Consider the following 16,758-nt stretch of genomic DNA (forward strand, 5'->3'; position numbering starts at 1 on the left):
AGCAAGCAACGTGCCAAAAGAGATAATGGTGCATGAGTGCCCCCACCTCGTCTCACACTTTACCGTCTTCCTCCCTCCTTCTCGTCTGGCTCCGTGCTGCCCACTCCTATCACTTCAGCTATCCTCGGGCTCTTCTCGCCTTATTTCTCCTCTTGTCTGTCTCCCTCTGCACATCCCCTCTTTTCTTGTTTATTTTATTGCACTGCCTCCTCTAAGGTGTTTTTTGACTGAATCATCGGCGATCCCACCGAGATGACAAAGTGTTGTGCTCTTCTCTCCCGGCTCCGAGTTAAAAAGCGGAGCATAAATAAAGTTTTCGCAAAGGAGCCGAGGGGGAGAGATAAAAGCTGCCAAAACAAGTGGAATTACAGCCGGGGCTTGGCTATCAAGACAATGACCCCTGACCTGTTGTATTAGAGTGCGGCCATAAGATAGCTCACTCAACCCCATCACATTTATTATTTATCTACTTGGGGAAAAGACTCTCCTCTCCCTCGCTCTCCTCTTGTATAACCCTCTCCCTCCCAGTTCAGGCTCATTCGCTTTCATCAAACAAATCTGTCTCAGCTTCACTGTCTGGCTTCTCCTCTCCACATAGCCCTCACCTCTGCAAAGCCCCCCCCCCCCCCCCCCCCCTTTTCCCCACACAATCTCTTGTGGGGCGATTCCTGAAGTTCTCTTCCACTTTTTAACTTCGTTTGACACTGGATCACGAAAGCACCATCCGCCCATTTGTCAATATGGAATATGTGAGTGTGTGTTTGCGCAGGGGTTTGTTGAGGGTGTCAAAGTGGCGATGGTCAGCAGCTGCAGACAGCTGTCAAACGACACTTCTGTTCCCGTTTGTATTGCTGTCATATCACACAAACGCTGTAGTTATGGTCTGGCGTCCATCTGTGTGCATCCCTTTGTCTGCTTTCATCGTTATTCTTGGATGTCTGTCAGGGCTGAGGCTTATCTTGTCAATAAGGCTTTGCATGCTTCGAACTGTGGCCTTGGTATTTAAATATACACCAGGTAGAGTGGGATGTTTGATAAACTCACACACCTCAGATTTCCACAGCTCTTAATACCCCATGTTAGACACTGCAGCCCAACTATGTGTGGGTGTGGACTGGATGCCAATTCACATGGCAAATCTGACTGAGATGCATCTATGCATATGCTCCACCCTCATTACACCGAGTCCAGCTACGCTCGAGTTCTGTAATTTTCTGCTTAATTGGTGCATACAAAATGAGAATCACCATCCTATGTCTCAACAGAATCGAGGAACAAAGGCAGACCGAGGAAATAGGAGCCCAACAGAGAGACACGGGAAAGAGAAGGGGGCGCTGATTGTGCCTGGATGTCGGAATGATGTGAATGAAAGTATGCACGCAGAGCGATCTGAATAACAGCCATCTGTTTCTCACAGTATGTGGCTCTCACATGCATAACAAAGAAGTTAATGCCATGTAACTTTGCGTGACAACAAAAGTGTCCGAGCAGATGTGGACAGGGACAGACATTTTTTCCCACTGGAAGGGCCCCCTAGAACGACGTCCGCCTGTGTTTCCAAAGCAGAAATGTGATAAGAAAAATTGTTCAAAAATGGGAAAGATAAAGGTGCAGACCTCTGAGACTGAATGCGACGTGTGTGCCAAATTTGAAAACTTTGATCAAATCTCATCTCAAAATCATTTCAAGGAAAATGAAAGGGAAAGAAATAAAATATGCCTTGACAAAGTCAAAAAAGAGCCAAGTCTGGGTTAAAGCGTGGGGTCCCGAGGCCGCGTAGCTGCAGATGGGAGGCTGACAGAGTGCATCTACACACCGCCAGCTTGGCTCTGCTCGGCTCAGTTCATCCATATTAGATCGACGGCGCACTGCAAGGCCAAACAGCAGCAGCACCAAAACAATGTGTTACAGCAAATGATCCGTGACATTGACAGGAAGAGAGGGGGGCTTGTAGCATGAATCAGCTATCGCTGTTGATGAGCTCAGATGATGGCTTTTCATACACACATACACACACACACACACACACACACACACACACACACACACACACACACACACACACACACACACACACGCGCGCGCGCGATCTTCCTCTCAGCTCTGCCACATTTTGAGTGCACCTAGGGGTGAGGACCTTGATGCAACCACCAGTCTCACCTTCCTTTACCGTGTGTGTGTTTATCGACGTGTGTGCTATAACCCTCGGTGCACAGCTACTGGATTCAGTACGGTAATTACATGAAATTATCGAGGCTACCGCACAGAGGGCAGCGCATTTACACGCATGTGTGCACACGCACACTTGCGCACGCTTCCATTCAGATGTCACCTCTTTGTCTGTGAAATGCCATAAACAAATGACCCTAAGTATATTGTCATTAGTGACATAAAGGCCAAACACACACTATGCACACACAGACACAACAGACTCTCCAATCTTGACGGTGCTGACATTTGGATGCCCTGCTGTTATGACTAATCATTCAAAATGAAGTCACAAAATCTATCCCCGGCCTCACCTCTCACGCCCTCCCCCGCATGACATCCCCCTCCTCCTCCGCTCTATCTAAATGTCAGCATTTCCATGGAGCTCATTAATACCTCCCGTTTTAGGTGTCTGTGCCTGTAGTGTGTTTTGGGATGCTCGGGGAGGGAGGAAGAATGATGTATTGGATTGGTAAGTGGTCTGTTGTTCTCTTTTTCTGTTTTAATATCACCTCTGAATCGTTCTCTCTGTGTGTTTGTGTCTGATCCATCATTACAAACCCCCCCATCCCCATCTCTAATTCTTTCTCTCTGTTCCGACTCTGATCCATCATTGCTGGGTGTGTGTGCGAGGCAGCGGCTGTGAATCATGCAGTGGCCTTTTCCACTGACATGGCCCGGACTGACCCAGCCTGGACACCACTGGGCTAAACAGCATTCATCATAATAGCGTCCGTCTAGCGCTTTCACATGCTTGCGCGCCGCGACGCACGCGCGTTCGTCTCTTCGGGTGTGCAAAACAAACACTGTACATGGTTTTAGGATGTATAGACAGAAACATGCAGACTCCAGACAGATACAGGCAGGCAGTGGGGGGAGCGCATGGACAGCCAATGTGAAAAGACGACAAGACTGTTCAGATCCTCACACACTGCGGGGATCTAAGGATGTCTCGACGTGCTGTCAAAGAGGTGTGCGCACAAGGCGATGAGGCAAGGAGGGGGGGGATTACACAGTAAGTGAATCAGATCTGTAGGAATGCACAATGCAGCCTTGAAACAAACACAACCGGGTTATCGGGGGACTGGAAAAAACGAAGAGAGAGGGAGCCGTCGAAGCGATAACCTTTGAGCTAAATCAGCGGCGATAATCACAGATACCGCAGCGTGAATTGAAATTCAGTGAGGGTGTATGAATGCCCGAGTGATTCTATGAGCTAGATATGTCAGCCACTGGTAAGACACATGTACACATGATTATAAGAAGAAACTGAATTCTTTGACGCTTTAGTCAAAAGGCTCTCCGTGTCTATGTTGGAGTGCACAGAGACTCACACAGACCCAGTGACCTCTGACCTCGAGGATAAAGGACATCAGGAAAGACGAAAGAACAGAACTAAAGCATCCGCCTTTTTCCATCAACTTCAGAGGAATAATGACAGCTTCGTCGGATCCATCCCTGTAGTTTTCTTTCCTTTTACTCACCATAAACGTCAGATCTGTCAAACGCAGTGCTACCTAATGAGTTTATTTACAACAGTCGCTATGCGTAATGTGAATGGGTTTCGCTCGAAGTGGCATCTTTTAGCTCAACATCGTTCAACATCATTCAACTTCACTGCGGCAACTGTTTTTATAGTAGAAGTTTCAAAAATTTAACTGTACACAAGCTACTTGGCTCCAATTAGAAAAAGTTAGCAGCTACCTGGTGACCATAGCAGACGTTTAGCGCCTAAAGAGGCAGATATTTCCCTCAGGTGCAAAACAAAAAAAGGGAGTTAAAGAGGAGTTACTTCTGCCAGGTGGCCAGTTATATGGCTCCATATGGCTGCTAATGTTGCTTTGTTGGATGTATAACTGTGGGCAACTGTTTGCTAACAACTGTTTGCCACGTTAACTTGAGCAGTGAAAATATGTCATTGTTGTCTTTACGGGTGCTCCTCGGAGGCCCCAAAAATCTGTTTTTTCGCAGTTTTAAAGGGAAAGTCCTTTTGTTGTCAAACATAAGGTGGTTTAAATGAGTCCCTGGTGATGCCGATGCACAGACATTAGTTCAGGCTGCGAGCCCCGTTGTCAGACATCTGAGAGCCTGCTGGCAGCTCATCAGACAAAGATGAACACCAGCAAAGGAGGACAGATACCAAAGACATATTTAGTGTATTATTTATATAAAGTACATACTAAACTGGCTGTGACCTATTAGACAAAGTTACACCGGCAACTCAAAGCTCTCTGTAAAGTTTATAAGCTAATCTACTTCCTTTTGAAGGAATAGTTAGATATTTTGGAAGTATGAAGTATGTTTATTTACTTTTTTGCAGACAGACGAGAACATTGCAGGATTATCAACAATGCTTTAATTTGCATGTGACTGGAAACCGTTCCAGCCAGCCCGGTGTCTTCAAGACTCCTCCCTGAGAGACACAAAATGACTAAAAACAGCAAGAGACATCTCTCGGACAGCAAAAGGAACCAAACTCCAAATGGCAGGAGAGTTCATTGCAGCATAGGGCACCCAACTATCTGAGAAACTGTCACCGATCCCCCGCCCAGGACTTCAGCTGCATGCTGGCAACAGGAGCATGCAGGGACTTCCAGGCCAGAGACCTGCTGCACCTTCTGTCCTGACTCCACACAGTCAATAATGAAGAACAGCCTCCTGCGGAATATCTGACCTGAGTGCTTTACAAAGAAATCCACAGTCCAGCAGCAAAAAACAACTTTGACAAATCATCCACAGGCTTGTATAGACAACCAAGTGAGACAGAGAAGGCCCCATTTTCAAATTTGAATCCACACACATATGGCCAATAAAAAATGATTAATACATGTAAATTGATATGAATTGTAAGATACAGCCCCTGTCATACATTCTTTAGTTGAATTTGTTATTTTTTGCTAAGCTAAGTTAATCAGTTAATGGCTGTAGCGATATATTTAGCTCTCAGCAGGTAAGAAAAAAAAAGCACACGTCCAAAATGGTCGAGCTTTTCCATTAAGTGCTTCTGGGGCAGAGACACAAAAGTGAGGTCTAAGAAGAATTTAAAGAATCTGTAATTGAAAAAAAAAAATGCAATATTTTATTACAGAATTAGATTTTAAAAGAATCTATTTGTTTTTGGCTAGAAGTGTTTTATTGTTGACCCTATTTGCTGCTGATCATTTCGGTCGGACTGGCTGCCAACTGCCTGGAAGTTCTCCAAGCAAAGCAGTCGCAACCCGAGCTAATCTTAAGAAATCTATATCAGCGGTGAGTCATGCAAGTTATATCACCTTTTGGCAACAAATCTAGACCCATTGTATTGTAAAAGAATGTCATAATTTTCTTTCTGCTTGTCCCTTCCGACAAAAGGTCAGCTGTAGGGTTGAGCAAGTACTTAGCTGAGACGAGCAATACATCATACATCATTGGTACAAATGATGTAAATTAAACTACCCGATTCAGGTCAGTCCGGACCACTTCTGGTTTGGGTGCCACCAACTTCTAGTTTCAGCCCCACCCATTCCAAGTATGGAGACCAACAGAGGGTCTTAAATTGGTTGAACAGATGCAGATACAGATAGACAGTAATGGTGCGCTAGCTCATCCCTTGTCAGCCGTCATTCTCAGGTACATTTAACAATAATTCAGAAACTATAGTAATGACACAATGTCACAGCAGAACATCTTGACATTGTCATTGTATCCGTTTCCCTCTCCCCCAAAAAATCTGAGTTAGTATTCATGGTTTGCGATTTCAAGCCTGCATCTAATTACTTGCTTTTTATGCCCCTCTGTTGTATTCTTGTTGTATTGATTTTTTTTAAGTATCCACATTTCTACATAAACCCTTTGACTGTTTTTAGGGAAGAAAAAAGATGAATATAATGCAAATCTAGCATAATGTCTGTAATCTATCAATGGCAATTACAGAGGCCAATTTGTAGCACATTGAAAGGGACAAATGACAGCCATTTTGATCCTGAATAATGACTTGATCAATTAAAAACCTGTAGTTTCATCCCCGCTAATCGGCTCTTTCTTGATCACAAACCAATTTTAATTTTGTGCTCATTCTTGGAATTGCTTGGTAAAAAAAGAAAAAAAAAGAAAAAACACTTTTGAAATATTAGTTTACTTTCTAAAGTTAAATTAACAAAAAAATAATAATACAAAATGAATAACTCTCGAGGTCCCCGAGGGCTTTGCAAAATACAGTTTTTTTCCTGTCCTTTTTCTGATTCATCAACAACGTTTTAGGATTATTGATATCGAGGAGAGGGAGAAAGGGAGGAAGACAGAGAGAGGTGGAGTTGCACACTTTGCACATCAGAGACAGGCAGACAAACAGAGAGAGGGAGAGGATCAGGAGAGACTCATTCCTGAGATCAAAGCGACGTTTTCTTCCACCTTGTTTTCCATTTACATCTTTTTCCTCAATTAAGACGCAGCCGGCGCGCATACACAGTGTTCCTGTGTGCTGAACCTTAATGCATGGAAACTTTTGTGCATTCAGCAGCGAGTGTATTTTTGTGTTTGTGTGTGTGTGTGTGTGTGTGCATATAGCTATATTGCGGCTACACTAATCAGACGCCGTTGTCAGAACAGCAAACAGACAGTGGCAGGAAAGCAAAGATGATAGAAAGTCCAACTTAAAGGTACTACTGGTTATCAGTTTCACTCACAAACAGTGGCTTGATGGCACGGTTGTCATGGAAATCAGATGAGGCAGTCTGTGTGCTTGTGTGTGTGCGTGTGTGTGTGTGTGTGTGTGTGTGCGTGTGCGTGTGCGTGTGCGCTGCACCACGGTTGGGCTGAGTATGCAGTGAAACATGGCTACAGTGGTTAATATGTGTATGTGTGTGTGTGTGTGTGTGTGTGTGTGTGTGTGTGTGCGTGTGTGTGTGTGTGTGTGTGTGCGTCTCTCAGTTAGCCGGTGGGACACAGTTATAAGGGAGTTGTGCTGATTAGTTGAGGGACCAGGAGGACAGAAAGGGAACAATACCAGCTCTTTTCCTCCCTTCTCCCTCCCCCTTGTCGTCTCTCTGTCAGTGCCTGACGTTCTTTCTCAAACTGCAACACTCTCTCTCTCTCTCTCTCTCTCTCCTCTTCCTCTACCTCCCCCTCTTTCGGGCTCTAAGCCGTCGTGATGAGGTCAGACGGGGTCGCGTCTCTGGCATGGCCTCCGGGCACCAGCGTGCTGCCATGGTGCCAGCGCTGCTTACGGGTGGCACCGGCCGAGCCAACATGATTACTGTGCCGGGCAACAGCCAGCGGAAACAATGAACGTTCACTCCAATTAGGAGGCAAACTGTAATAATTAAAGAGGGGGTGTGTGCGTGCTCGGATGTGTTTGTTCGCGGCTTTGAGTTTGTGTAACAGTACAGATGTAGATATTCAAAAAATCTTTCCAACTAACAAAAAAGTTTGCATAATCGAAGCTAAATGAGACGTTTGCCTACAAAAACCCTGCTCACACATTTAGAGATCTTTGAGTCGCCTTAGGAGGAATAAGAGAAAAGGAAGAAAATAGCACTTCATCTGAAATAAGTCCCACTCTTAATCTTTAACAAGATTAATTAACTGATCCCTTGGATGTACACTCCCTTAAGAGCGCACACATGTGCCCGCCTGTGTGTGTGTGTGGGTGTGTGTGTGTGCGTTTCATCAGAGCCTGCCAAATGTCAGGAGTGCACCCAATTAGTTAAAAAGTCCAGGCTCACACACCTGTCTACCTGCGCTGACAATGGCCCACAGCTGTGCGCATACATTTGCACATTAATTAACCAGTCCGGGCCACTAATTAGTCAGTCAGGGAACTTAATGACTAGCTATTCAATGGTAAGTTACACCAGGGAGGAGGGGGAGGAGGAACGCAGAGCCACGCATGTGCAAACACTAAGCATGTTTGAACCTAGTCACACACTGTGTGTTAAACACAGCTGTAATTGTACAGAGGATTTAGTAACCCTTGAATATAATACATAGTACTATATTGAGTTTACATGTACATAGACACACAAGCTAATTCATCTCTATAAGGAAGACTAAAATATCCAAGATCAAGGCACACACACTTGTGAGAAACCTCAAGTACAGACAACCTTTTTCCACACATTCAATTTAAAGGGTACCTCCACCAATTTTACCCATCAAAAGTGGGCTATAGGTATAAGTACTACTGCTGTGAAAAAAGTTGTGTTAAGCCTTACCTGGCTCAAGAGGAAGCTGCGTGTAGTCTGATAAATTTCCTCAAGGGATGTTACCCACAATGCAATTTAGCCATCGAGTGACATCACTAGAGGCATTTTATCAGATTACATGCAGCTTCCTCTGGAGCCGCAAAAGGCTTTATACTACTACTTTAGTACATATGCAGTAGTATTCCCCGAGACCTGTCAACTGTATACTTGTCTTCAAGGTTGTGTCTTTAATTAAATTGATTCTGTGTGATTATGAAGTGCTTTGCAAACATTAATCTTTCTTAGAATGTCTTTAAATAAAACTACAAACTGAAGAGAGACGTATTCAGGAAGTGTGTGACACACGCACACGCACACACACACACACACATATTAATACTGTGTCAAATTAAGATGCACAACTGCCAATCTAAATCAGATTCTCCAAGCCCACACAATTGTTTATTCTTAACTGGTTCTATAAATACACAACTGGTTGCAAAGGTCTCAGACAACTGTGACAGCTGAAATACTGAAATACTGTACCTCAGAGATGTTACAAGCACATCATGTTCTTTCTGGAGAGATGTTATAAAATTCTCAAGAGACATACAGTAGTTTTCAATTTGTAAATCATGGGTGAAAGAAACCAGAACCATGATCTCAGCTTTGTACTGTCAGAGCTAAATAAACATTAAATATTTCTAACTTACCTTTTCAGCAGGACACATTGTTTGGTGTAGCTAAAAGCCCATAATGTTACACAATGGGTCAACACTCACATGTTCCGTGATGGGATGAGTGAGTGATTTATCCACCCTCTAACGTCTTCACTACCACATTTCTACTTTGCTCTCCATCCGCTTATAGTATCTCTTCTCCTTGCTGATCAATGTCAAGTACCTTTTCAAAATTTATGGTCCAGCGTTTAATGTTATGACCTCGCAGGAAAGTAAAGACATCTGCAGCCTCCTTCAGATCTAGTACCGGTGTTCTGTTTTTAGAGTGCTTGGGATTAAAGTTGTTTCAAGTAATGTACACTTAAAAATCTCTTACACTCGCACTGTGAGCGAGCGGCTGATGAGTCACAACTGCCTGGATATGTGTGTTACCTCTCTGTCTTTGAGAACTGCCTGAGTTCTGTAGAGCAGGAGGAGACGGACGTCACTGTCCTGGAGGCTGAAGTTACTCTCGAGGATCTGCAGCACGTCGATCCGAGGCCGCACGGGCAGCGACGCGTCGCCGCAGAATGGATGCAGCCAAGCCAGGAGGTCGTCGGAAGTCACAGCGCTGTCTCTGAAGGAGGAGGGTGAGAAGGACAGCAGTCAGACAGGTGGAGTGAGCCAGAGATAAAGAGACAGAGATGGAGAGGTAAGGAGAAAGGGAGAAATAAAAAAATAAGTGTTCAGGAGCCTAAATTAAGTTTTTTTGGCTCATCTCGCGCAAGGCTGAAAAATGACACAAGCTTGCCAAGGAAAATGTTCTCCACCATAAAAAATAAGTTTTTCAAAGACACACAGATGTCTTCCAAGCCTGCAGAAAAAAAACATTTTTTTTTCTTCCTGCGTAAAAAGATTCAATGTAGAAATCCAAGCAAATTTAGACATTTGAAGGTACGGTGTGTGGGATTTAGGGGTATCAATTGGCAGAAAACAGCAAACAACATTCAGAATTATATTTTCATTACCGTATAATCATCCAAAACTGTAACTGTGAATCTATATCTATCACTCCCTCTGTATTTACAGAGGGAGTGGGTCTCCTTCCACAGTGTCTCTACAGTAGTCCAGAATGGACAGTCCAAACAGTGGCTCCAGAGAGGGCCTTTCACATTTGTTGTGCCACAGCGAGGAAGGGTGAGACGAGGGGTGTTCCAGTTCGTTGCAATCTGTAGCCCCACTGCTGTATGCTACTAAATCCTACACTCTGGTCCTTTGATCCAGAAATATCAGGAGCTTCCAATCCAAGTTTAGATTATACCGCAATTTGTGTGACCTCACTGACCGACAGCGAATCAGGAGTCATGTTGATTTGTCTGATGGTCACAAATGAGCTGACCAGACTATAACAGATGATATCAAAAAGTCATCAGCGCGCAAAAGCTGCCAGACAGCTTGGCAGGTGCCTCGTGTTGATTCAACTATCAAACAGACATTTTACTGGCGTTTGGCACTCAGCAGGTGTTCATTTCCGGTCGTGAAAAGAGTTGAAGAGAGGCGGCAAGAGGAGGAGGAAGAGACATCTTTAAAGACTGAAAAACCTAACTTGTGTGTTATTATGACCTTCTGCCTCTTTAAGAGTGGCGAGGAATGTCTTCAATAGGAGGTTTATACAAATACAGTGGGACAAAAGTGTGTTTGGAGACAGAGATAACTTACCCGGTCTGGACATTGTTGTGCACAGCGGTGACCATGGCCTCAAGGACCCTGAGGGGTTGCGGGTAATTTGTCAGGGCGTCTGGGTCTCCGCTGAAAAAACAAACCACAATCGCCACAATCACCCTACATAATTCAGCCAATTAAGATAAGATTTTTAAATTAACACGATAAAGAGGGACAACAACTGCGGAAAAAAAGAGAGAAAGAAAAATCAAAGGCTTTTTCTTCTAAGGGACAGAGTTAGTTAAAAAACGTGTCTGGCAGCGATTAAATGTCTGAAGCAAACGCAGCTTTGTAAAAATTAACCATCATGGAATTATTTAAAGTCCTAGGGACATGAAGCAACAGAAAAAAAAAAACATTTAAACCCGTCCCCAGCGTTTCAAGCTCACAGGGCCTGAGAGTTTGTTGGTGAAATCCAGCAGAATATATAATAATTTAATCATTTAGCATTGATAAAAAAAGAGGCTCCTCTTTTCAAATCAGGTGTAAATGAGATGAAGTTTAATGGCACATAATAGGTGAGCTTTAAAAAGGTAATGTGTGATCTTTTTCTGCAGCGTCATTAGTGTATTTCGTGGTGTGGCTCTGGGCTCTGCTGCAGTGTGTGCGCATGTGTGTGTGTACTGTATGTCGCGAGCAGAAGGCCATTTTTCACAAAGACAGAAAGAGGGGGGAAAAAAAGGGTGATTTCCCCTGACTCAACTCCCCATTGCTGCCGGGCTCATGTGTGCGTGCGCGCACACACACACACACACGCACACACACACAACACACACACACACACCCACACACACACACACACACACACACACAAATGTGCCAAGGCCCATTCATACACCAACAGACACATGCATAATACACAATGCACGCACATGCACACACCATACAAATAATCTGCCAAAGGTTTGAAAAGACAACACAGCATTTTCTCTGTTGCCTTTTACCACTTAAGATTTTTTTTTTCCTTCAAAGACACACAAATGCAGAACGGTTATGACAGATACAAAAGATGGCCATTAGCGCGAAGGCTCAGGTACGCCTGCTGCGCCAGACTGAAGGCTCCGAGAGAGCCAAAAACAAGAGCGGCTCATTCATACCTGCCAAACACAACGAAAAGCCCGGCAACAACAGACGCACACAAACACTCACACGCGCGCACGCATGCACAGAGCCTTTACTCGAATACATAAAGGGGATATTCATATGCAAGAGCACTGAGTGACACGCTCCTGTGAAAGCCGTGACGTGGACACTACTGTGTGCGTGTGTTGCTGTGTGTGTGTGTGTGTGTGTGTGTTGCTGTGGGAGCCGAGTGAGATCTGGAGGGGAACAGCTGTATTAGGCTGTATTAATTATAAGAAGATAATGAATCGGAGAAAGGGGAAGAGCGTGTGCATGCAAAAAAAGAAAGCATGTGCGTGTGTGTTCATTAGGGATAGTGCCTTCATGTCGGCCTAACTAGGAGTGTGTGAGTGAGCGCGTGCACAAGTATTCTCTGGTGTGTATGTGTGTGCGTAAATTGCAGGTGCCATCTATCTGCACCATGCGCCATTGAGCAGCCATAAAGAAGCAGGAAATGAGGCAGGAATATAATCAAAGCGATTGGCACTCATTTATCAAGCCAATCAGATGGCCCGGTGATATCTGGCCCTGTCAGTAAATCTGGGCTCCCTGGTCCGTCATAGAGGACAAACATAAAAAAGAAAAAGAAAAAACAACGTCTGCAAATAAGCCTTCCATTGCAGCCTATGGTAAAAGAAAACATCTTTCGACAATGTGTTTGGTTTCCTGTTTCTTAATAACATCAATAATTAAGATAAAAAAGGAGACCTATTATACATTTTGCCTTTTTTTTGTTTTTTTTCACTTGTGTTATGTTTACATGTTCTTGTCAATGTAAGCGATTCTCAAAGTTAAAAAGGTCAAAGTCCGCACAAACTGAAGACACACAGAAAACACTGCTCCATAAACACCTCGTCAGTAGCCCCGCCTATAATTCTGTGACACCACTACGTCACCATGTCACACATTTGCACTCTATGCCTAGCGGCGAGTCTGGCACGTCAAAATTGATTTAACACAGCTGCTCTGTGAAAACGGTGCTGACTCAGCCATGTGTGAGCTGACCAATCAGAGTATGCAGGAGTAGGGGGGGCCTTAAAGAGACAGGAGCGTTTCAGACAGAGGGGGAATACAGAGCTGCAGCACTGGACAGTCTAAGAAAACTGATGTGTTTTTTTGAGCACTAAAGCATGTTAGCCTATTCTAGTAGCAACCCAAAGTGAAATCGTGAACCTGAAAATGAGTTTAATGTGTCTCCTTTCAGTTGTACACCATCCAAGTGTTTTTTTTACTTGGCCCTAAAATCCCGCAGCTCTGCAGATGTGTCAGGGTGAATCATCTCTCCCTTCTTTTTTGAATGCGGTGAGCAGGAAGACACCAATAAAATGCTGCGAGTCCAACTCCCACAGGCAGCAGCTGTAGATTCAATTCAACACTTCAGGCATTTGTTTTGACAGTGTTTTCCCCCCCACCAACATGCTGAGCCGAAAGTGGACCAAAATACAGTATATATTGGGATAACAACCAGCAGAGATCGGCGGTGTGCTGGGGTGGTCTTCAATATTTTAGAATACACATCATACAGCCACCTTTTGAGGTGGATATAGAGGCTGATCTACACCAGACCTGTTTTCAAAAATACATATTTTTACAAACATATGTATTTAATCTCACCAGACAGGTATGAAAGGGATGCGCGTAGATGATAACGCTGCTTGACAAGGCATGACAGCAAATGTGAAAGAGATTAAAATAAAGAAAAAGGGAAATACACGTTTGAACCTGACAGCTTCATTTTCCTTCTTCCCTAGTTAGGTTTGTCACAGTGGGTGATATTTTGGGGGAACGCACGGTGCATGAGCCTACAGCGGTGTAATTTTGTCAATGCTTATTATTAACCATTTTCTCAACAATTCAAGGCTTGAAGGGGAGCCACCAGTGAGCAAGAACATTTATGATATACAAGGCAGTGAAAACAACAGTGATATCTACAAAAACAAACATTAACCTGAGAGACAGGTGTAGACTTGACTCATGCTCGGACTCCTCGAGCAAAACATGTTGTGATTTCAGCTAAATGATGAATGAAATGATGATGAAAAAACAGATAACTTTGATTTGAATTTAGTCATAGAGTTTTAGTTTATTTTTATTCCGCCTAGGACATCTAGAGATCTAGGGGTCTCTCAATCAAAACGATGAAAACAAGACAAACAATTTGACCAAGCCACCAAGAAGTGCTCCCGGGTTTGAGGCCAATTTGACACAGTGGCCAAAGTGTGTAAGTACAACATTACGTGATGCACACTAGCCCAAAAACACAATGTTCCATGAGCAACGGTGGATACATTTGTTTTTAGAGTGCCACAACCACCATAACATAACTACTTTCAGTTGTCAGGATTTGATCCATTTGGTCCGCTGACATCTGTAAAGTCTAGAAGAGCTGCACGATAACATCTTTTCATCCCCATTCATGTTACAGCATGACTTCACTGGAAGTTTGCCAATCGACCAACAAAATACTCAAGTGTGCAGAAGCTCTGCAGAAGATCCAGGTAATTTTACACCCAAAAAGTCCAAAAGTTAGCTTTTGATGGGAATGACTGTGGCCCCGCCCACGATGCTGTATGCAGATTCACTTTAATACATCCTTAATTTAGTTACATTTGCAGACTTCCTACCAGTCTCTATACTATAATGTGGTGTTTTCAGTGCTTCCCTAGAAGTTATTGCAACAGGGGACTAAATTAAACACACCATTACCTTGTATAAAATTACAAATTTCTCTTGGTTTTGCAGTTTAAAAAGTATATATTGTACTTTTCAAGTTAGTCTCTCTTACAGTGTAGTAGCAATTTAAAATGTCTTATTTTGTGTGAAATCTGCAGTGAAGTCTGCATAAAAGACTTAATGTGATAATGTGAGGATGGCCAGTGGAGACTCCATGAATTTTGCTTAATATCGCTTAAACAATATTTCAATTGTGGAGGGTTGTTAGACTTATTATTGAACTCTATAGGGAGCCGGCCAGTAGTTTCACCATTGACTCCAGTTTTTAGGCTAGGGCTAAACGCCTTTTAGCTCCAGCTCCACAGTTAGTGCACAGGCATGAGAGTGTTATAGATTTTCTTATATATCTCCCAGCAAGACAGCAAAAAGTGTATTTTTCCAAAATGCTGAAAAACGTCTTCTTCTGCTGCACGGCCAGACTTCTCTGTTTCATTGTGCACGCTGTCAATGGGAAGATTTTGTGTACATGTGTTTTGACAGGACTTGATGTTACCGCCTCCGAGTTTTTGTTTTCTACTGTGTCTTTAATTAAAAAAATGGAGCAAACAGAGATGTAATACCTGAGTGCGGCCACGACTCTCTCCACTGCGTCACGAAGCACTGATTTGACGGACAGGTCAAGAGGTCCAACAGCCACGCGGAGAAGCTCTCCAATGCGCTCCAGGGGTTGCCCATCAGTTGCCATGGTGACTGCTAGCTCATGCACTTTTGACCTCTCCGATCGGGACAGATCATAAAGTTGACTATAATCCTGGGAAACAGAAACAAAACAAGAGTGGTTGAGAGTGCAAACACTTTTCAATTGACAGGGAAAATATTTCATGGGGGAAAAAAAGCAGGAAATTACGGACAAATTCACAATAAAGAAGTTCACAGCCTTTGCCAAAAATTCTAAAACATTTACCGTAACAAATAGAGAAAAACAAGTCTAATGTGCGATGGCAGACAAAAAAAAACACCAGAGAAAAAGACTGTGGAAAATAGTGATATGATATGGTTTTCATATCGAGTGAAAGCAGTGTAGTTCTGGTGCAGTTCTGCAAAGTTTTTTTTGAGTAAAGTTTGTTGTTCTCAACAGGTATTAACCCAAAGGGCAGCGCTGGCCTGAACCTGTCCAACCTCTGCACCACACTCCACTGCTTTGCTTGTTTTTCTCTCTTTCAATAAGAAACGGCTGAAAAGCTCAACCTGGAATGTCAAACGTGGCATTTGATTGTGTGCATGTGTGCATCTGTCTGTGTGTGTATGTGTGTTTAAATATACATGTGTATCTGCCAATAACATACAAATACTTCCTTTAAATTATTTTCAGTATACTATATTGAAATTAAAATGATTGTTGATGCTGTTTTTTGGTCTGAGAATGAATGAATGAGAGTGAATGAATTCATTGCTCTCCCCTCTGAGTAAACAAACGGCCGGTATATGGAGTCAGAATAGATCCCGTTCAAAGCCTCTATCTCAATAGCAGCTGCAAAGAGCTTCGATCTGAGGGTGGCTGGCCCCTCTCATTGCCGCAACCCAAGAATGCAAAAGTCCTATGTCTATGTATTGTGTTGAAGAGATATCTACCAAGTTATCATGTTTACCAGCCAGACTCTAGCCAGTCTATACCGCAAGTTGTGATAGTCCGGCACCTCTGAGCTCAAGCTGCGCGACTAACTGAGCTTACTAGCCAACCACAGCTACAGTTAGCAGCAGTTAGCAGCTACCCATGGTGATATGCTGCCCCCTGTTTGTTTAGCGCATTAATTTGATAGGTGGGCATTTCTTACACAGTGCACCTTTAAAACCAGCAATCTCTCAAGAGCTTGAGAAACAGTTGGCATGTGTTCGACATTTTCTCACCAGGTTTACATTGTCTTTTTCGCATATTGAGTCAAGCTCGATCCGCTTTTGGCATTGCACTCAGACAAGCATGCCCCCTTGTCACTTCTGCATTTTGTGATGAATACCAATATTCTATTGATATTCATAATATAGTATTTATGACATTCATGACATGTGACATTCATTAGCAGAACATCAAGGCCAAGGCCTAGGACTGACAGGAGTGTCTGACTGGGTAACATTTGGGTGGCTTTTTGTAGATAATGCTCGCTGTGATCTAGGCAGCTGAGGGTGATAAAGATAAAGACTGGGGGTCAATTTGA

At 43.5% G+C, this 16,758-nt stretch overlaps 1 protein-coding gene across 1 annotated transcript in view; it reads right to left on the minus strand.

Annotated features, from left to right (window-relative positions):
* Positions 1 to 16,758, minus strand: part of nbas (NBAS subunit of NRZ tethering complex) — a 188,844-nt gene that overhangs the window by 35,045 nt on the left and 137,041 nt on the right. Inside the window, exons 47-49 of the mRNA XM_030405478.1 lie at positions 15,166 to 15,356; positions 10,748 to 10,837; positions 9,482 to 9,665 (exon numbers count right to left, since the gene is read on the minus strand). Coding sequence (XP_030261338.1) covers positions 9,482 to 9,665; positions 10,748 to 10,837; positions 15,166 to 15,356 — 465 coding nt within the window. The remainder of the gene's footprint in view (positions 1 to 9,481; positions 9,666 to 10,747; positions 10,838 to 15,165; positions 15,357 to 16,758) is intronic.

This window comes from Sparus aurata, chromosome 22 (genome assembly GCF_900880675.1).
Source record: "Sparus aurata chromosome 22, fSpaAur1.1, whole genome shotgun sequence".
In the NCBI taxonomy this organism is placed as follows: domain Eukaryota; kingdom Metazoa; phylum Chordata; class Actinopteri; order Spariformes; family Sparidae; genus Sparus; species Sparus aurata.